The 22323-nt window shown below is 41.4% G+C and overlaps 1 protein-coding gene across 8 annotated transcripts in view; it reads left to right on the top strand.

Moving 5' to 3' along the window:
* Positions 1-22323, top strand: part of WDFY4 (WDFY family member 4) — a 295461-nt gene that overhangs the window by 168974 nt on the left and 104164 nt on the right. For all 8 annotated transcript variants that reach the window (XM_030335435.1, XM_030335436.1, XM_030335430.1 and 5 more), the window contains 3 exons: positions 11495-11572; positions 17602-17808; positions 19780-19831. In XM_030335435.1, coding sequence (XP_030191295.1) covers positions 11495-11572; positions 17602-17808; positions 19780-19831 — 337 coding nt within the window. The remainder of the gene's footprint in view (positions 1-11494; positions 11573-17601; positions 17809-19779; positions 19832-22323) is intronic.

The following is a 22323-nucleotide window of genomic DNA, read 5'->3' as shown; positions in this document are numbered from 1 at the left end:
ACAGTAACTAAACTCCAGACCTCATTTTGCTTTCACCAGTTTTCCCACTGATCCGGGATCCAGTGAGGGGCACCGCATCACAGTTAGTTATCGTGTCTCCTTGGGTTCCCCTGATCTGTGACAATTTCTCAGACTTTTCCTTATTTTCCATGACCTTGACAGTTTTGAAGAGTACTGGTCAGATGTTTTGGGGAGTATGCCTCTATTTTGCTTTGTCTAATATTTATCATAACTCGCTTGGGGCTGTGAAGCTTTGGAATGAAGATCACAAAGGAGAATGAGCTTTCACCACATTGCATCAGGTCAGGGGTGTGTGACACCCGTGTAAATCATCACATGGTCCTGGTGCTGTCTCCCAGATTTCTCCACTGCAGACTTCCTCTCATTCCCCTTCCCATACTTGGTTTTTTGGAAGCAAGTCCTTAAGACCAGCCCACCCTTGGGGCGCCTGGGTGGCTCAGTCGGTTAAGCGGCCGACTTCGGCTCAGGTCATGATCTCGCGGTCTGTGAGTTCGAGCCCCGCGTCAGGCTCTGTGCTGACAGCTCAGAGCCTGGAGCCTGCTTCAGATTCTGTGTCTCCCTCTCTCTGACCCTCCCCCGTTTATGCTCTGTCTCTCTCTGTCTCAAAAATAAATAAACGTTAAAAAAAAAATTAAAAAAAAAAAAAGACCAGCCCACCCTTCAGAGTGGGCTCCTGGTGAGGAAATCATCTACATATATTATCTGAAATTCTTCCGTAAGGAAGATTTTTCTCTTCTGCCCCGTTATTTATTTATTCAATCTTTTTTTTTATATCCGTAGGGTCTCATCCATATTTATTTTATAATTTGGGCTATCATCCTCTAAGCCTGTTATTTATCTTGCGTTTGATCGCTCCAGCTCTTTGCTGAGAGTATTTAATTGACCTCACACTTGTTTTCACCGTAGGTCTCTTGATCTCTTGTCCATTGATCACAAACATGAATCCACATGCCTTACATGTATTTTAGTGCATCCTTACTGTAATCATTCTAACATTCTTGGAGTGTGTATTATTCAGGATAAGTTCGGTTATGTTGCGGTAACAAACATCCTCGAACTGAATTGTCCTAAAATAGCGAAGGCTTATTTCTCACTTGTGTTACAAGTGCCTTGTGAGTTGGCCAGGAGTCTACCGTGCCTTGTCCTCCCTCAGAGACATTAGCTCGTGGAGCAGCCATCATCTAGAACATTGAGTGTTACCATGGCAATTAAAAAAGAACTTAGCAAATATCTCATGAGTCTTTTAAGCTTCTGCACACTTCTCCCCAGCCCCACCTAGCTAAAAGGTAGCAGGAAGGGCGATCATGCCACGTCCCTATAGGAGGAGAGAACTGACACTATTTGGCCAACAGCATTATTGGCCACCATACTGTTTTTATCTTCAGGTTTTCTTTTCTATGCAAATCTATACAGATTTAACTCTTATTATTGTTAACATATGGCTGTTCAACCTCCTTTTAAAAATCAATATATCGAAAACCTGGTTCCATACCATTAAATCTTTTTTGCCACCAGGGCTGCAGTGAACAGTTGTATAGGTTGCACGCAAAGGCATCTGGCCAGAGTGGCAACAGGAAGCTGAAATCCAGCCTTTTTTCCATTATTCAAGTCATCCATCCAGGTCCAGGACAGTATCTGCCCAAAAAGGGACACAAAGGTGCTATGTGGGCTAGTGGTGGCCTTTTGGGAGAGCATGATTTGTATGACTGCATAATACTGTCTCGTAAGGAAGAGCCAGCCTCCCATGTGTTGATATTTACGTTGTTTCATTTTGTGCTACTATACCTGGGATGGTGGAAAATGTTGTCAGTGAATGTTTGTGTATATATCTTAGGGTTTCTTTGCAAGAAATTACAAGCAGAGAAAATGGTGAGGATTCAAAAGAGAGGTACAAAGTGTCAGCACACAGTAGGTAACAGTCCAGGTGAAGAGTTTAGTCCTGGACCCAGCACGTGTGGTGCTTGGCTGGAGAGGCCAGGAGCTCTAGCTGTAATCTTGGCCCCAAGTTCCTGAGCAGAGTCTGAGGGGCTGTCTTCAGATGCTGGCCTTCCTTGTGTTTGCAGGGCCACACAGCTGTGATTACAGGGCTAATGATGCTTTAAACAAACAAGTGTAACGACCATCATCAGAGGACAGCAGGCACTTCCTGTGGGGCCGTGTGGGCAAGAGGGTCACCAGCATCTGGCCAGCCCCAGGGGTGCCCTGGCAAAGGTGGGCCCTACCAAGCCGCGGTCAGCTCACTTACAGGTGAGCCCACAGTGGGATATGCCCCATTCCCCAGTCCAAGGGCTGTAGCCAAGCCCTTCCCTAAGGAGGCACTGGGACAGCAGGGCACGGGCTCTAAACCAGATCTGGACCCTCTCAAACCTCCAAACAGCCTTCTGAGGCCCTTTGTTCTACTTCAGAGGTTCTCAAACTCTTTAACACACAGGCAGTTGCTAAGCAAAGGCTATTTAGTTCCAATAAACGATGCAGAGCTCTGCTCTGAATTTGTCCCTGATCCATGTGCCACATTCACTGCTGCCCAGGCAGATGGGCCTCTGCCCTTGAACCGACCCAAATCGCCCACCTCCTGTCTCTACATACCAAGTGTGACAACTTTCTAGAGCATGAAAGTTCTCAAAGCCCAACTGGAGAGGAGTGTTTGCCTAGCACTATGGAGACGCATGGGGTGGAAATGCGCGTGGGGGAGACACACGTGATGGCGGCCTCCAAGAGCTCATCTTCCGGGGCTTCCACTTCCTTGGAGTGTTTTGTTGGAGTCATTCACCCTCGCTTATCCCACTTATCATCATACAGATTTGTCAGGAGACTAAATATTAAATGTGATAATGCACATGGAAACTTCTTTGTCCTCTGTAAAGTGCTAGGTCCTTCCTTTCACCTCCAAGCACGAAGAGCCTCTCCCTCCCCCGGTGCTCAGGTCAACCTCTACTTGGGCTGCCGATCTCATCTTTTCTCGTTTATCTGGCAGAACCTGCACCATCAGGGACCTTTTCCTTTGCTTTTCAACTGTCTCCCATTCACTGCCAAGCTCCCCTCAGCAAGGTAATACACTTGAGTTCTGTTCTTCCTCTTTTATCCTATGACCTTGCTCCCACCTCTTTTTCTCTTCTTCAGAGTCAAGTTTCTTGAATGAGTTGCCTATACTCATGGTCTCCACTTCCTTATCCTATTTCTAGTTGACTTATTGCTATCTAATCATCCCTCTGAAACAACTCTCAGAAGTTGCCAATGACCAGTTCCTGCAGACAAATCCAATGGATGTTTTCAGGCCTCATCTTACAGGACTTCTCTGGTGCATTCACTGTGGTCACATGGCCTTGGCTTCCATGGCCTCTCTTTATGGTTTTCCTTAAACCTCTCTAACCTTTCTCCTGCTGGCCCGAACTTTGCTAGTGTTTTCCAGCTTTTGTACCTTGTCTCCCCAGTCTCCTCTCTGTACCTACTCTCTAGGAGGGATCTTATCATCTCTCAGGGTTTTCCTATCATCTGGTTGGTCATGACTCACAAATTCATCAACCTGGGATGTCTCATCTGAGCTTTATTCTAGGGATGTGCAGCCATACCTCTGACACTTGAATTCAGCGTGTTACACATCACATCATTTAAACTTGCTTTCTCTTGTTCTTGTGATCTCTCTCTCTCTTTTTTAAATGTATATTTATTTTTGAGAGAGAGAGAGAGGCTGAGAGAGAAGGCGACAAAGGATCCAAAGACGGCTCTGCACTGACAGCAGAGAGCCCGATGTGGAGCTCGAACTCACCACAAGATAGTAACCTGACCTGGAATTGGAAGCTTAACTGATTGAGCCTCCCAGGCATCCTCTCTTAATTTCTCTTAGTTTATCTAATTTAATTCACTCAATTAGGCAAACCAGAAATTTTGGAGAAATTCTTACTCTCTCATACAGTGACTGATTCCTACCAATTTTACATTTCTTATAGTTCTTGAATTTGACTTCTCCACTTTACTCATTCCTCCATCTAATGTCTCACTTATACTGTGACAGTAGTGTCCTAAGGGGGCTCCCTACTTCCAGTCTTTCCTTCAAATTGCTGTAAGAGTGAGCAATTAAAATGCTAATGGACCACATCAGACTTCTATTTAAAACCTCTCCTTTAAGATACATACAGCTAAAGCAACATCTCAACCACAGAACCTTCCCTGAACATGATTGGTGATGAGGTCTCCTTTTCTGTGTGTTTACTGGGTTCTGTGTTACCATGTCCTGTGCATAGCTCTGTCTCAACATTGGTCATGGCAGCTCATAACCATCTGTCTCTTCCATCACATTCCACAAAACCAGATATGAGGTTCATCTTTGTACTCCAGCGCCTGGAAAATAGGAGAAGGACAATGAATGTTTTCTGAACTTAACAATAGAGAGTAAATTTGACATTAGAAATGAAGTATCTGAGCAAGGATGCAAACACCCCTGGGCTATAGCTATTGTAGCGAGGCTATTTTTTTGAAGAGTAAAGATGGTTTATAACTTAACTCACACAGAATTTTATCTAATTGTGAAGTTCGAAGAGACCATCTAAATCAACTGTTTTTAACTGATCTTATCTGTGACCTACATACAAATAGTCTCTTTGGGTGACCCTTTTCAGTTTACAAAGTACTTGCATCCTACAGTCTCACCCTATCTTCATAACATCTATTTGGAATAATCAGAAGAGATACTGTTAACCTCATTTTATAGATGGTAAATCAAATCTCAAGACATATCAAGTGGTTTGCCCATGTACTGTAGGTAGTAAGGACCAAGAACCAAGGTCCCTGGACTTCCCTTTCTACCTCCAGACCCTCATTTAGCAACACGGAGCAACATGGAAGTCTGGACATGTTGTCACATGTCTTGCTAGAGTCTGCCTGCCTGAAACTCCCTGCTCTGGTCCCATTTAAGCCCCTGGGGTCACCCACACAAGGCCCATCCATCCCTTTTTGGCAAGATGTGTGGCACATGTGCTACGTGACAGGAGCTGCTTTGTGTCCAAGTGCTCCCCAAGAGCTCTCTTCTGCTGCAAGTCTCCAGAGCACCGTATATGAAAGAGGTCTGGGCTTCTGCCTTAGATGTAAAATTAGTCAAATTTGTCACCATTTTATGTCACTTACAATGCTCATAATGATTGCTTTACTTATAAATGTGTGTAAATATGTGTAAACAGCCATATGAAAGAAAATTCTGCAAAAAAAAAAAAAAGGAAATCAAAGAAAAGAAAGAAATCATTCTATTCCCACTACTTCAAAACTATAAGTGGGGTTTTACAATTATATTGTTTTCATATTTTTGAATCTGTGCTGATAAACACTTTTTTTATTTTATTGAAATGTAACACACATAGAAAAAAGTGTTTAGATCACTTCACATTTAAGAATTTTAACAGAGTGAACATGTGACCAGTACTCAGAGAAGAAAATATAGCATTATATTATATTACCCAGAAGCACTCCCAAACCCCATGTTCTTTCCTGGTCACTAGACCCCTCTTTTCTCCAAGGAACCATTATCCTAGCCTCTAATATCATACATTAGTTTTTCATGCTTTTAATTTTACGTAAATGAAATGACATAGTATATATGCTTTTCTCTGGCTTACTTCCCTCCAGACTATGTGCAATTTATCTATGTCATTGCATGGAGTGGTAATTCATTGATTTTCATAGTGTTAGAACAATAATTCTTAGGACCCATTTACCCTCTTAAAAATGACTGGGGAATCCAAAAAGCTTTGTTTATGTCTATTGTATCTATTGATGTTTACCACATTAGAAATTAAGATAAAATTTAAAAAGTAATGCATTTTATTAATTCATTTAAAAGTAACAGTAATAAATCCATTATATTTAAAAATAAATAGCACTTTTAATGAATATGTTTTTCAAAATAAAAATTATTAAAAGGGGAGTATTGCTTTATATTTTTGCAGGTCTCTTTAATATCTGTCTGGCTTAGTAAGAGGACAGCTGGATTCAATTCCTGTATCTGCTTCTTTACTCAATCAGTTGTACTGTATTTTTTTTTTTTTGGTTGAAATATATGAAGAAAATCTAGCTCCCTGTAGATATGCAGTTTGAATTCAGAAAGGAAATTATAGACGTTCTTTGATACTACACCAAAACTCAACAAGTAATAGCTTCTTAAAGGTTAGTTGAAACCTTTATCAGTGAATTTTTTGTCCATTTAACATATTGATCTATTTTGCACTTTGGATATTTTAACTCATACATGATTTTATAACATGCGTCTAACATGCTTTTGGAATATTGGTTCCTTGAGTTACGTAGATCTCCTTATTGTTGACACATTTCCTTGGACAATATGGAAAAAAACATGTTCATGTCACCACCAATATTAAAAATTTTAGCTACTGTCAAGCTTATAGAGGCAGATACACGTTTTCTAACATTCTAATATTTGAAATTTGAAAGCTTAATTTTATCATTGTCAGAAAATACTGTCAGTTGTTTTATTTGAGAAGACAGTTCTACTTTATTTTATTTTACTTTTTTTGTTGCTATTGTGAGTGGAACTGTTTTCTTAATTTCCTTTTCGGATAGTTTGTTCTTTGTGTATAGAAACATGACTTATTTTTGCATGTTGATTTTGTATCCTACAACGTTACTGAATTCATTTGTTAGTTCTAACAGTTTCCTTTCCTTTCCTTTCCTTTCCTTTCCTTTCCTTTCCTTTCCTTTCCTTTCCTTTCCTTTCCTTTCCTTTCCTTTCCTTCTTTCTTTCTTCTTTGGTTGAGTATGTAGGGTTTTCTACATATATGATTATATCATCTACAAATAGAAATAATTTTACTTCTTCCTTTCTATTTTGGATGTCTTTTATTTATTTTTCTTATTTAATTGCTCTGACTAGGACTCCCAGTGCTATGTTGAATAGAAGTGGTAACAGTGAGCATCCTTGCTTTCTGGTGGATCTTAGAGGGAAAGCTTTTGGTTTCCCCCACTGATTATGATGTTAGCTGTGGGCTTTTCACATATGGCCTTTATTGTGTTTAGGTAAATTCCTTTTATACTTCTTTTTTTGAGAGTTTTATCATAAATAAATGTTCAACTTTGTTAGATGCTTTCCCTGTGTCTTTTGAGGTGCTCATGTTCTTTTGTTCTTTCATTCTGTAAATGTGGTATATGACATTGATTGATTTGCAGATGTTGAATCATCCTTTTATCCTAGGGAAAAATCTTAGTAGGTTGTGGTGTATTATTATTGTCATGTGCTGTTGAATTCTATTTGCTAGTATTTTATTGAGGATTTTTGCATCTCTGTTTACAGGTATATTGGCCTATAGTGTTCCTTTTTGTGACGTCTATCTGGCTTTGGTATCAGGATGATGCTAGCCTCATAAAATGAGTTTAGAAGTGTTCCCTCTTCTTCTGTTTTTTTTTTTTTTGTTTTTGTTTTTGTTTTTTGGAAATTTAAGAAGGATTGGTATTAATTATGTAGTGACACATTATGCTTTATCTATTGCTGATTTCCACTGAATTTTTTCTCAAATTTGGTCTCTCATCCTCTAATTACTGTTTATGCCCAGGCCTGAAATTTTCTTTGTTGGGGGAGTTTTATTTGCAGATTTAGTTTCTGTAATAGACATTGCACAATTTAGATTTTTTTGTTTCCTTTTGTATCAGTTTTGGTAAGTTATGTTTTCTGGGGAATGTGTGTGTTGTTCATCCAAATTTCAAATGTATTAGCATAAAGTTATTCATAATGATTCTTTAAATGTTTGTAGAATCTAGAATGGTATCTCGTTTTCTTTTTCCTGCTCTTGGTAACTTTTGACTGTTTTTTTTTTTTCTTTATCAGAATTTCTGGGGGAGATATTAAATGTATTTCCCTTGGTTTAAATTGTTTTTCAAATTTCTTGATAGATTACATGCTTATTTTTTCTAATAATACTATTGGTATATTACATGTATTCCCACAAAAAAAGTTTTAGTTCTATCATACATGCTTGATTATGTGATATTTTCATTTTCATTTAGGCTAAAATATTTTCTAACTTCCATTTTGATTTCTTCTTTGACCCATGGGCTACTTAAAATAATATTGCTTAATTTTTAAATATATGGGGATTTAAAAAAAATATTTGCTTGTAACTTAATCCCACTATGTTCAAAAAAGTATATTCTGTGTAATTTCAGTCATTTGAAATTATTTTATGTTTGTTCCATGTTCCATCCTGTGGCAGGTTTTAGTAGTAATTCCATTTGAGCGTTCTGTATCATTTATTTTCTGCAATTTTTTAAACAATTCATCAGATGAGGCTTGCCTACTATAGTCTTCAAATATTCTTTATTTCTATTTCTTGTCAGCTTCTTCTGTTAGTTACTGAGAGATAAGTTATCTTCTTCCAGTATGATTGTAGACTTGTTTGCTTCTCCTTTCAATTCTGTTATGTTATATATTATATATTCTGAGGTATATTAATAGATGCCTCACATTTAGAACTTATACTTTCCTAGTGTATTTATCCTTTATCATTATGAAGTACCGTCTTCATTCCTAATAACACTTCTTATTTTAAAGACTACTACTTGTACAGTTTTACCACATTTCTTTTGGTTAGCCTTTGTCTAGTTTATTTATTTTTTTTACCATTATTTTACTTTCAACCTTTTGTGTCCTTATTTCAAGGAGTCTCTCTTTTTAAGTAGCATTTACTTAGGTTTTCCTTTTTGATACAGTTTATCTTTTATTTGGAGCATTTAGTCTATTTACGTTGAATGTAATTAATGACAATTTTAGTTTAAATCCACCTTGTTTAAAATTTTCTGTTTGGGGGCGCCTGGGTGGCTCAGTCGGTTAAGTGGCCGACTTCGGCTCAGGTCATGATCTCATGGTCCGTGGGTTCAAGCCCCGCGTCGGGCTCTGTGCTGAAAGCTCAGAGCCTGGAGCCTGTTTCAGATTCTGTATCTCCCTCTCTCTGACCCTCCCCTGTTCATGCTCTGTCTCTATCTGTCTCAAAAATAAATAAATGGTAAAAAAATTTTTTTTTAATTTTCTGTTTGTAATATCTGTTATTTATTCCTTTTTTCCCTCTTTCAACATATTATCAACTATTTTAAAGTATTGTACTTCCCTTCTATTACCTGGAAGTCACATATTCTTTTATTATGTTTTTAGTGGTTAGCCTAGAAATTACAATGTGCATATTTGCTTTATTAAAGTCTAATGTAAATTAGACCCTTTTTCCAAATTAAAAAAAATTTTTTTAATGTTTATTTATTTTTGAGAGCAAGAGAGAGAGAAGGACACAGAGCATGGTGGGGGGGGGGGGCTGGCAGAGAGAGGGGAGACACAGAATCTGAAGTAGGTTTCAGGTTCCGAGCTGTCAGCACAGAGCCTGACATGGGGCTCAAACCCACCAATCTTGAGATCATGACCTGAGACCAAGTCGGATGCTCAAATGACTGAGCCACCCAGGCGCCCCCCCACCCCCAATTTTTAATTGAAGAAACCTAGGACACTATTTCATTTACCCCATCCATCTTTTGTTATTTTTTCATGTATCTTAATTCTTATTTTTTAAATCCTGTAAGTTTTTATTATTATTGCTATTATTATTTTCCAATAGCCAAAATTCATTTAGATATACTAATATATTTACCATTTCTTTAGTCTTTCATTCATTCCAAAGATATATGTTTCAATATGAAATCATTTTCATTCTACCCCAAAAGCTCCTTCACTTCATGCAGTTCTGCTGGTAATGCATTCTATCAGTATTATTCGCCTGCAAATGTTTTGGTTTGTCTTTATTTTTGAAAGATATTTTCACTGGGTAGAGGCTTTGAGCTTGTCAGTTTTTTTTTTCTTTCATGATTCGAAGATGTTGTTCCATTTTCTTCTGGCCCCTACCATTCTTACTGTCGCCTCTTTAAAGATGATAAGAACTTTTGCTATCTTTTTGAATATTTTTTCTTTTTTTCTTTTTTGCAGTTTAATTGTGATGGGCTTCTGGGTGGTTTTCTAACTGTATTTTTCTTGTTTGAGGTTTACAGAATTTCTCAAATCTGTGGCTCAATGAGTCTTGCATCCGTTTGGGAAGATTCTCATTAGCTTTCCAGATAGTTTCTTTGTCTCCTCCCCTTTGGAGACACCAGTCCACATATGCTAGATGCTTTCTGTATATTACATACGTATCTATCTTTATCTCTTAAGTATTTTCCATACTTATATCTCATCATATTTAGCAAGAATATTTCTTCCATTTTACTCACCCTCCGTTCAGTTGTATCCACTCTGCTGTCAGACTTACCTATGGAGTTTCTAATTTCAATTAATTCATTTCACAGATTTAGAAATTTTATCTGGTTATTTTCCATAGATTCCATATCTCTTGCAAAAGCCTCCATTCTGCATTTTTTGGACTACCTTGCATTATTTTAAGGTCCATGTGTGTTAACTGTAATGTCTGGATATATGTGGGGGTATGCTTTTATTATCTGTTTTTCTGTTCATCCTTTTAACAGGCACATCTAGTAATTTCTGCTTGACTACTGAGCATTTCGTATGAAATTCTCAGTTAGAGGCTTCACATGGTGGGATCCTTCTCCAGAAAGGACTTTCTTTGCCTTCTGGCATGTACTTGGAGTGGGGGCAGATCACTGTAATGTACTCAGAGTTTGAGCCCATTGGAAGTCAGGTTTCAGCTTTGTAAGACCTGGTCTATTTCCAATCCGCCTTTATTTCTACGGCGCAGCCCTTGAGAGATCCCACTTTAAAGCCCAAATCCTGTTGGTTTTTACAAGTTACACTGCTTATAAATCAGAAACTGCTTAAAAGAGAACATCAGTGCAGAAAGCTGGGCTTGCCGCTCTGTACTGTCCTATTTCTGGACTCTTGGTCTCTTATGGCCTAGGTGTCTTGGTGAGCCTGAATTCCTATTTTTGTCTCCTTAGCCACCTGAAAGCATCACGAGTTCCGTTAAGCTTCTCTGCTTCTTACCCACCACTTTCTGTTCAGCTCAACTTCTTGTGTTATTTGCAAACTTGCAAATACCCCAGGGGCAAAAATTCATAGATATCAGGCATTGGGCACATCTCAGTGAGTTTTCTTTATCTCCAAGATCTTGACGTCTTAAGTCTTGGCTCTCTTGGTACTCTCTGCTGCCTTAAAGCAGATTATTCAAATATGGCTTTTCTTTTTATTCTTGGGAGGAAGACTGACCTGTTGTAAGCTAGCTCACGATAGCTGGAAGTGGAAGTAACCCACAGACGTGTATGTGTGTGTGTGTGTGTGTGTGTGAATGTGTGTGTGCACATGTGTGTGCGTGTGTGCATATCTGTGTGTGTGGTGTCAGCGTAAGTGAAGTCTTTATTGATGAGGTTGTGACTGAGTTGACCAACAAAACTTGTAACCGTTATTTCCCCTGATAATTGGTCAGAATGGAGAAGTTTTTATCTGAAATCACAACTGTCATTAAACTGTGGCCTGTTTTCTCTCTTCCAGGATTTCGTGTCGTGTATCGAGAACTACAGAAGGAGAGGACAGGAACTATATGCGTCTTTATACAAAGATCATGTCCAGGTAAGAAGCAGAACAGCTCTTTTCTCTGCACAGAAGCCAGGAATCTACCCTGGACCTGGAACAAAGAATCGGGAAGGCCTTTGGTTTAAGTTCTAGTTGGCTAAGTCAATAATTGGCCAGCAACGATTCAGACCTACTTGTGTAACCTGTGCAGTGAATGTGGACCCACGCTGTCAGCAGTTGAGGAAATAGCATGTTTATCCTCTCATCTACCCATTCATCCACTAGTAAATAGGTGTCAACCCAGAGTGCCTCAGACCCTGAGCTATGAGCTAGGGGTGCAACTGTACAGGCCTCGCTCTCTGGTAACTTCACTCTACTTCTCTGGAGGGATAGATATGAAATAACTACACAAATAAATCGATCATTATTACTCATGTTGAGCAAGAGACATGGAAAATACAGGTACAATGAGAGATTATGATGTGAGGAGACTTTAACTTGGGCCGATCAGATGCCCCCTCCAAGAAAGTGACCATTAAGTTAAGATCTGGAGGAGGAGGATGGACGGAAGTATTCTGAGGATGTGTTTTTGGCTAAGGGAAGGGCATGTGGGAAGTTCCTGATCAGGAAAGAGCTGGATGCCACCAGTTAACTGGAAGAAGAAGCGACTGGGTGACCTGAACCGGAGATGTACAAGGGTGAAGACGAGGCAGGGCCACAACACACAGGGCTTGCTGCCTCCTTAGGGCTTTTGCATTTTACCTTAAGTTCAATGGGTCGCCACCATGAGGGCAGATGTAGATACTTACAACCCCTCTCTAGGTGTGATTTCTGGACAGTCAAGGTAAAGAGCACTGACTGTCATGCCAGTGAGATCTCTAGTTGAGTCTCAGGTCTGCCTCGTCCCAGGCCTGCAGTCTGAGTCTCAGGGTCCCCCTTTCAAAGAAGGGATAATATTTCCTAACTGTAAAAATTAAAGAGAAAGCATAGAGCACCAAGAAGTGGCTGGCAGGGAATACATGTCCGTTGTGCGGTTATGGAATGGCTAAGAGGTTCATCTTTAGTCTGTGTTGTTGTTAACAAACATTTTATTTTTTTATTTTTATTTTTTGTTAACAAACGTTTTAAAAAATTGTTGCTAATAATAGAGCACAACATATATATAGTATTAAAACCCCACTAAAAATATTATTTGCTTTACGATTTCTCTGTTCCAAAATCTATGCTAAGTATAGGAAAGGCAGAGATTATAATGTCACTGCTGTGCCTTGAAGGTTCTTAAAACCCAGTAGAAGGACCAAGAGTAAGGAAATAACCACAAGCAGGGTAATGAGGCCAATTCTAGGATATTCTACTATAAAGAGTAGAGTAATAGGGTGTAAGGAGTCATGAAGCATGGCTGGGATGGGGTGAGGGGCCAAGGAAGGCCTGCCCAAATGTCAGGGGAACAAAATCGGCTCTGATCAACTTCGGCCAAGTAACCTGGTCTAATTCCCTCCAAATAAGCTCACTTGGGAGCCCACACACGCCCCTGGAAATAAGGATTCATGAGCTGTGCAGCCTGCACCCCAGAAACACACAGGTTAGCAACATAGCCTCCCCAGCTATCCTGTGAGTAAGGACAGGGGCAGTTTATCAGACTTGACAGGGGTGAAAGAGGGGTTTGGGGGTCTACAGGACATGCGGCTATCAAAGCTATCAGGAGACATTCCTGTTTCTCTGGTCGCACAAGCTGGTCTGAAGCAGACTCTCAGTGTGGAGAAGAACCTCCTCATGGGCACCTACATTGTTGACTGCACTGCACAGCTGGAGGGGTGCCCTGCTGGCTTAGCCGCATGGTATCTGAGCCCCTCGGACAGGCCCTTGCACATCAATGCCCCACCACTTGTATTCACTGACTTCTTTCAGGATTAGCAATATAGCTAATAAATTCAATTGCTCGTGGGGGGAAATACGATGAATTGTTTAAGATTACATCCTTTGTTTATGGGCATCCTCGCCACACTTGTTTCATTCCAAGATAGAGGGTGTTGTTTGTCTAAACATCCAAATCAGCACCCAGTCGAGAATGTGAGAATCTCTCTTCCTACAGTTGGAAGAGCCTGGGAGATTTGCTGATGACTGGAAGAGATGTGCTGTGTGGTACTTTGTGAGTTTCTGCTGGAATGTGTGAGACTGAAAGTTCGTGGGGGAAGGACAGAACCTCGGCAGAGGCTCCAAGCCCACGAGGAAAGTCCCCAGCCTTCTAGAACATTTGGCCTTGTTCATTTTCAGCAGTGGGCTTCAATGGGGTTCAGAGAATGCTTCAGAGAGTTGTGTAGAGTTTTACTGTTTGAGGTATTTTTGAGAAAATCAGCATTTGAGGCTAATCCATAAGGATACTTTCCAAGTGTTTAAATATTTAAGACAGATTGTTTCAACGTTTAAAGGAATGCAGAGGTAATCACCATCTGCCAGAGATAATGGGGCCTAGAGCATCCACCCTGCTTTTTTAAGGGGCAATACATTTTCCGAGGGCAGCCCCCACTCTACTTCCAGAAAAGCCAAGTCCAAATTCTGTGAAGAGATCAGGCTAGTGAAACCCACCAAGTTCTTCAAGGACAGCATGTGCCGAGTGTACTCAATGAGGCCCTCCCAAGAGGGTGGTCGTAGTGAGATTCAGGGATCCCGGCCCACAGGGCTCTCCGTCATACGTGGTGTAAGACTTCCCTAACTTGGCCTGTTGCCCACAACCGAGAGGTCTCTGCAGATGGCAGGAGCCCGCAACACGACCAGGTAACATTACCCAATGCCCTGGAAGTTCATCCAAGCATCATCACATCCCATCATTATGTTACCAGTAAATCAGGCAATTTGATATATCCAATCTCCCAAATTTCTTGTTGCTCCAGAAGTACTGGCAAAAACAGTTTCCTCGACTCTGGCCCTGCCAGGATTCCCATTTGCCTTTTCCAAATTCTATTCGTTCTCTTTTCTGTGGTCCAGCTGCTCTGGTTCTATGCCCAGACCATCCTGTTCTTATGGCGATTCCTTACCATAATTGACAGAAATGCCTCATTCTGTCTGTGCTGTTTTTAAAACATTCCAGGCTTTACTGGTTAAAGCTATTGCAAGATGCCTGCCATCCTAGAAGTGGCCTTTCTTTTAGTATGTGAGAAGCAGTGTTCTTTCGCACACTTTTGGGTTCTCGAAGGGCCAACAGTTTGTTGCCATTTCTTGCTGAGTTTCTGTATATTAAGTTTTTTGTCACAGCTCGTTCAAATGCAAATATCAGAAGCTCAGCTCAAACTGGCTTAGGCAGCAAATGAAGTTTTGTGGTACTAAAAAATCTGGGAAGCAGGCTTCAAGAAGAGCTGGATCCAGGTGTTTAAGCTCTGTTGTAAGCAACCTGTTTCTTCTCTCTCCCTTTCTCTTCTCTCTCCCTCTCAGGCTGTACATCCTAGAACTAGGCAACATTCATGTAAAGGCTGGGGACCCATTTTCTAGCTTGCACAAAGGCAGTGTCTTCTTGCTGAGCTACATGCCTGTGGACTGTCTCTGCCTCAGGGACACCTCTGATGCACATAAAGGCACCCTGACGTGGGGCAGGTGACCCCAACTGTGTACCCATGCATCTGCCTCTCTGCACTGTCTGCTCCGTATAGGTTCAGAGAGCACCATCTCCAGTCCTGGGGAATGATGTGCACTAGCCCATCCTGTAATCGTCCTCCACCACTTGGATGACATTCGGAACTGAAGCCAGGGCTGGGATCAGCCCCTCCAAAGCATGGGGGACCAAAAGCAGGGAAGGGTTGGTTGCCCAGAGGAAAAGCTCATTAATGCTACTGAAAAGTTTCCATTCAGCCCCAAGTCATAGCTACCTCTAACATACCAGAAATCCTGCCTCTAAGTCTCTAAGCATTTGGCCCAATCGAGCTTGAAGCCGAAAGGGGACCTTACCTTATGCAGAAACGCAGGCATTAGAGAGCACCTTGAAGGTGGCATGCCTGGGTGGCTCAGTCAGTAAAGTGTCCCACGTTGGCTCAAGTCATGATCTCACGGTTCGTGAATTCGAGCCCCTCATCAGGCTCTCTGCTGTCAGTGTGAAGCCTGCTTCCATCCTGTATGCCCCCCTCTCTCTGCCCCCTTCTCAAATAAACATTGAAAAAAAAAGCAGAGCACCTTGCAGGTATGGGAACTCAGGGCTTTTGCCGTTTGATCATCCTGTGTCCTCTCTCCTAGGACCACTTGTGGCTTTCTGTCACGGACTAAACAATCACTCATCTCTGAGGGATCTCACTACTGATACATGCCTGTGTGGCTGCAGGTATTTGAGACAACTTATTTGCTCTGTGATGAAGACACAGGCAGCCATGAACCCCCAGGTTCATAGGTAGATCCTTGGGGTGAAGAAGATACTGTTTAAAGACTAATTTTAAATCCAAGGTGGACAACCCAATAGCTTGGGATTACTCATCCTCTATGAAGCTTAATATGTTATTCGAAACCCAGCGACAATCTCCAGGGAGCTGAAATATTTTCCCTAAACGCGTATTCATTTCATATAACCTCATCCCTGTAAAAGGCTTTGGACAGGACAGACATTATTTTTCTGGAGTTCCTTATTAACCAGTCGGAGTATTATATAAAATGCTGTTTGGGATATAAATGTGAGAACTGTGGAGAAACAAAATAATCTCGCTTTGAAATAGGATTTGCTTTATTCACGATAACAACACTGGTTACGCTGAGAAAGTCACCGCATAAAAACTCTTGAAAATATTGTCTCATTTAATCCTTACACAAACCCATGGCTTTATTATTATTGTAATATTATTAACTGCATTTGATGAAGCCCCTTTCCATGAGACGACTAGAGAATAGCAGAAACATGATGATAACCCTGGTTCGTCTGACCCCAAAGACCATGGAACGAGCGCTGTATTGTCTGTTATATTCAGCTCCATCACCCGGTGGTCCTTGGAGAAACCACGTCTCCTCTCCCAGACTTGATTTCTTTATGAGGATAGTAGAAATTATTTAAAAGTTTCAAGCTTCACGCATGGTGCCGCTGGGTAGAGGAACGGAGATACAGCAGGTGAGGGGCTCGGCCCTGACGCATGATAGTGATTTCTTTTCTCTTGACGTTAAGTTGATGAGATTTGTGCTTCTCAACATTAACACATCTTTCAATTTTCTGAAAACTTAAAATCAAAAGATAGGGCAAATAACCATCAAATATTTGAATAACTGCAAAAGTTCACCCCAAAGACACATAAGATTCCGCTGTCAAAGCTGACAGGTGTCAAGTTTCCTTTGACAGGTGATGCAGACAACTTCAGTGTGGCATACAAAAGCAGTTTGGGGGGGGGGGGGTCAGTCAAGTGCCACATATGCAAACTATAAAGATGTCATCAGTAAGGGATTATTGTCATTAATAGCAAAGGTTTTAGTTTCCACATACATTCTAGAATTCTTCAACATTCTAGACTCCTAGGATATTAGGATTTCAAAGACCCTTAGATGATATCTAGGCCAAAGTTCTCATTTGACAGTTGGAGAATCTGAGGTCCAGAGACAGAGATGACTTTTTCATATCTACCAATTGTTGGCAGGTCTGTGATTCCGCGCCCCCCCCGCCCCCGCCCGCCACACACACACACACATACACACACCTCCAGTCCAGACACTGGAAGGAGTATCTTCAGCATCATTTTTGAAGGGCAGGGGTTGTGGTGAGATTCTGTGTTCCATTTATAAAGTCCATTCTGTCCAACCTGTTCTGATGAATAGTGTCAGGACCTTCAGGTCCTACTGTGCTCTGCACAACACCCAGCAGTCACATGGTTCTGAAGGCCAGCGGGCAGATGGTTTTCTCCTCCCCCAACCTGGATTGAATGGTCTCAGAGCTGAAAAACCGCTATCTTCTCCTGGCCTGCTCCTGGCTCCAGGATGTATACTCCACACCCTGAGGGTGCTCAGGGCTGCCTGTAGGGTTTTATTTTTCTCAACCAATTAAGAGGGCTTGGTCTGTTCATCCCCAGAGGTTCGGGGCCAAGCCCATGAGGAAATGTGTCTAAGGGTGACCCTGTACTTCTGCTTCCCAGAGACGGAGATGTAACAACATCAAGGCGGCCAACGCCTGGGCCAAGATTCAGGAGCAGCTTTTTGGGGAGCTGGGCTTGTGGGGCCAAACGACAGAAGCCACACTTTGCTCCAGGTGGGAACTGGACTGGAGAGAGGGACCAGCTCGCATGAGGAAACGTGTTAAACGCTTGTCTCCGCTGGAAGCCCTGAGTCCAGAAAGGCTCAAGGTAAGAGTTAGATGCAGTGAAACAAGGATGCTTCCAGGCAGGAAATGTGTAGGGAAGTGTCTTCTGAGCTATTCCTTCTCATGCTGTTTTCACCAGGAGTGCTTTGGGAATGCTTTGGCATGGGCAGGTAGGAGAGATCATGTGCAGTTAAGTGTAAGAGTGCTATAATTTATTCTTGATGCCATTTAAAAGAAGAAAAGAATAAACCCTCAGTTTTTTTCTCAGTTTTTAAGAGTATCTTATGCTTTGGTTCATGGGGGGTGGGAGGGAGGGGAGGGTGGGTGATGGGTATTGAGGAGGGCACCTTTTAGAATGAGCACTGGGTGTTGTATGGAAACCAATTTGACAATAAATTTCATATTAAAAAATAATAATAAAATAAAATGAAATAAAATAAAATATTAAAAAAAAAGAAGAAAAGAATCACTAAACCTCCCAGGTATATAGAAAGGCTGCTGTAACTACAGCCTGAATAAATAAGAAAATGAGTGAGTGAATGAATAGCTGAGTGGTTCATATCTACACCACTCACCCAGTATCACGCTGACATCCACAAAAGTCCAGTGGAATAATCTGGGCATCAGTGTTTGGAAGGAGCTAAGTCATGACCGTTGTCTGCATAAGTTATCTGTAATGAAGCAGTCGTAACCAGCCCTGCTATGGCCATTATTGCATAATCGAATCTCATAGCAAGTTTTACAGTGGAAATATCTTGAACTCAGCCATTTCTGCAAGCATGAACCTGTGACCCAGGGAGTCCAAACAACATTGGAGCCATTGGTTTCCCAAGCAACAGGATCTAGGTGGTCCCTGGGAGTTTGCTTTGATGAAGCATGAACTCTGTATCATCAGACTGACAGTTCTGCCTTTTAAAGAACGGGGAACCAGTTGGATTAGGAGTGGATATGGAAAAATCTGTTAATAGTTCTCTCATGTCTTCATTGAAGGATTCCGATTTAAGATATTCTAGGGGCGCCTGGGTGGCGCAGTCGGTTAAGCGTCCGACTTCAGCCAGGTCACGATCTCGCGGTCCGTGAGTTCGAGCCCCGCGTCGGGCTCTGGGCTGATGGCTCAGAGCCTGGAGCCTGTTTCCGATTCTGTGTCTCCCTCTCTCTCTGCCCCTCCCCCGTTCATGCTCTGTCTCTCTCTGTCCCAAAAATAAATAAACATTGAAAAAAAAAAAAAAAAGATATTCTAGAAGGCAGCCTTCCAAACAGTGGAATGCAAGACATTTCCTTCTGCATTCCTCCTGAGATACGATGTCGGGTTTATTCTGTAGTCTGTAACCTCAGGATCTTTTATCCACTTTAAATTCTTCCTAAAACTTAACGAAAAAAAATTATATTTCATTCATTCAGTAGACACTTGAATTTTTTTAAATTTAAATTCATGTTAGTTAATATACAGTGTAGTCTTGGCTTCAGGAGTGGAACCCAGTGATTCCTCTCTTACGTACAGACACTTGAATTTTTAATGTATTATCAATGAACATCTGGTTTTATATAGTATTTTCCCCCCAATACATTTCTTAGGAAGTGGAGGCAGGAAAAATAAGTATCCTGTCCACTGTGCTAGTGACAAAGCCAAAGGCTGGCTGTGAAACCTGGTCTCTGGCCTCTCAGGCTGCCTAGCCCCAGATCCTGTGCCTGGTCACCTCTCCAGGGTGGCCCACATCACAGACATCTGAGATGCTATTTGATCCCATTTGGCATCATCTTTGGTAATTACTGTAAATCCGACTTAATGGAAGATTGTGGGTTTTTTCCCCTTTGACTCAGGAACATTAATACTTACGTTTTATTGTGGTCCTTTAGGATTTAGCATTCCTCCCTTCTTGCATCTAAGACTTGTGACTATATGAATAATTTGAGGGGGTCACATGCAGGTGTGTGTGTGAACCTGTGTAATGGGGTGAGGGGCACCATAGTAGTATTCAGGATTTAATTTCTCAATTCTCTTGTTTTGTTTCAGGAAAATCAAGACAGAAACAGCAACGTGTCTCAAACAAATGTTGAAAGCCAAGGTACTCCATTTATCATTTTACCTGTTTTTCATTAATCATCAAACCAATTCTTAGTTTTATTTAATATGAAATTAATACTTTGGAGGAAGAAAATGCTTATGTCTGAAGTAGGCGATGCTAAGACTCTTGGCATTACTGTGCTCTCCAGGATGAGGAGGAAAGTATTCCAGACCTTGACACTCTGGTAGGGGAAGAATTTTATATTATAGTTATAACAATAAAATTTTTTTCAGGGGAACTATCTTGTCAATTTGCTATGTCAGGGAAACCTCGAAAGCGTCCCTAAATAATACTAATACATGTGCAGTATGTGACCCAAAACACATAGAAGGAAAATAAGAAAATACTTCAAAGTAAAAATGGGTAAAAGAGGTATTTAAAATTTTTTTAAACTGAATCCTCTGATTGTAAAATCAGCTGCAATAGTCACTATTATTTCCCAAGCTAAAAAAAATATATATACTTCGAATCGTTTTTGATGTTTATGCTGACTCTTCAATTGTATAATCCTCATGGAGGGATTTGGCTGAATTGGTTTGCTGAAAATCCAGGGTTTATTTTCAGAGCCCATTTGGCATGAACACACTGAAATGCACACACACGAATACACACGCAGACACACACCGACATACACACTCTATTTCAGATTTTGTGTTTCTACCAGGCCCTGCCTTTTGCTTCAAACACTCCCCATCTGTGAGTTTCATTGTCTCCTCAGCTGCAGCGTGTGTCCTGTCCTTAATTAAATGACAGCTTCCTACCACTAATCAACCTTGTCTCACCCAGTGCCTTAGTGACTGGATTTTGCATTGAGCTTGCTATCTTGCCAGTCTACAATAACAAAGCCTGGAAGTGAAGATGCTGGGCCTTGATCCCAGGTTGATTTGGGGGTCCTACTGTGGCACAGGACTTGGGACAGTCTTGTAATGCCCATTTGCTTCTCTCCTCTTTAACTCGAGCCCCACAGCTCCAGGATCACAATGATAGTCTACCTGTGTTCCCTTTCAGAGGGAGTATCTGCAGAGATTGTGGTGATGGGAAGCATGCGCTGATGTTGACTATGGCCATGGGCTGTGGAGTCCCCTTGTCCTGAAATGCAGATTCTTGCCCCCAGTAGGGGGTTCAGCCAGAGAAGAAGAAGAAAGGGCTTCTGGTTCTCCCCTATGCTTTCCTGGGTGCCTGTATCTATACAGCATTCTCCCTGTTTGGGGAAAAGTCTATGTGGCTATTGTAAGCAGCAGACACTTTCATTCTTCTAGTTGGGAGACTCCCAGGTGCAGAGGAGCTCAAAGAGGTGAGCAGCTTAGCACACACACACAAAAAAATGGCTAGTAGCCCCACAACTTTGCAGTCATGTGCCGTGTGCCTGTTCTAGGCAGGTGGGCATCTAGGACAGGGTGGGGGAATAGGATCCAGAAATTATGTAAGTATGTGCTCAGCTGGCACCCTAATATCTGTGCCCAGCAGTACGTGCTTAGGAAATAAGTCAAGGTGTGCACACACATGATTGCAGCACAGCACATTCACAGCAGAAATAGAAACCAGTCTCCAAAAAACTGGAGATGGACTAGGTGATGATGAAAGAGTCACACAATAGAATATTACACAGCCATTTTAGTTGATTTCAAAGAACTTTCAGTGGAATGAGAAAGTGCTCATGAGATAATCAAGTAAAAATAATATTAGGAAAGAGAATTGTAAATGCAGCGTAATTCCTATCATGTCAAAAAATTATGTGTTTGTGCATATACATATACGTACAGAAAAGGTGTTAGAAGTAAAGAACCGAAATTGTGAACAGTGGGAACAAACGTGGTTCAGATTCTGCCTCTAGTTCTTTGTAGCCATATGACCTTGAGCAAAGTAATCAGCCCCTTTCACTTTCTCCTGATTGTAAAGGGAGAAGGAAATAGAATCCACAACCCGCTTAGAGTAGATGAAAAAACTGTCATCAAAAGCATCCAGCACAGAAGTGCTTACTACATCTGAGCTGTTATTATTAGCACTATTTCTGGGTGCCTGAGTGATACTTGTTTTACTTCTCAAGTTTTTAAAATTTATTCTCACGATATCATGGATTTTCCAAGATCACAGTGCATCCATAATTAGAAAAAAAAAAACTCACTCTTTTCAAAGAGTGAATGAAGTGAAATTCAGAGAAAGCAGATTCTGGATGACCCTCAAGGGAACTGCTCTGCTGATTAATGAGGGTGAATTTTGAAGTGTTGCCCTGTGGTCACTCTGGAGCTACAGAGCAGCCAGCCCTGGGCACACCTTCCAGAGTGAATCAACCTAACGGTGTGTTGACCACACCACAGGGTCAGAGGGGTGGTGTTCACTTTCAGAAACAGTGGGGCACATGCTGAGGTCCCACCACTCACTTGTGCCTTGAAACCTTGCAGTTTCTCTCGGTGACTCAGGCCCAAACTGTGCACCATCCCTCGTGAAGCCAGGTGGCTTGTGTCAAAAAACGTGTGACCTGGGTCACCTGG

The sequence above is a fragment of the Lynx canadensis genome, chromosome D2 (genome assembly GCF_007474595.2).
Source record: "Lynx canadensis isolate LIC74 chromosome D2, mLynCan4.pri.v2, whole genome shotgun sequence".
Classification (NCBI taxonomy): domain Eukaryota; kingdom Metazoa; phylum Chordata; class Mammalia; order Carnivora; family Felidae; genus Lynx; species Lynx canadensis.
Note: the sequence above shows the minus strand (reverse complement) of the source record. Positions and strands in the feature narration are given on the sequence as shown.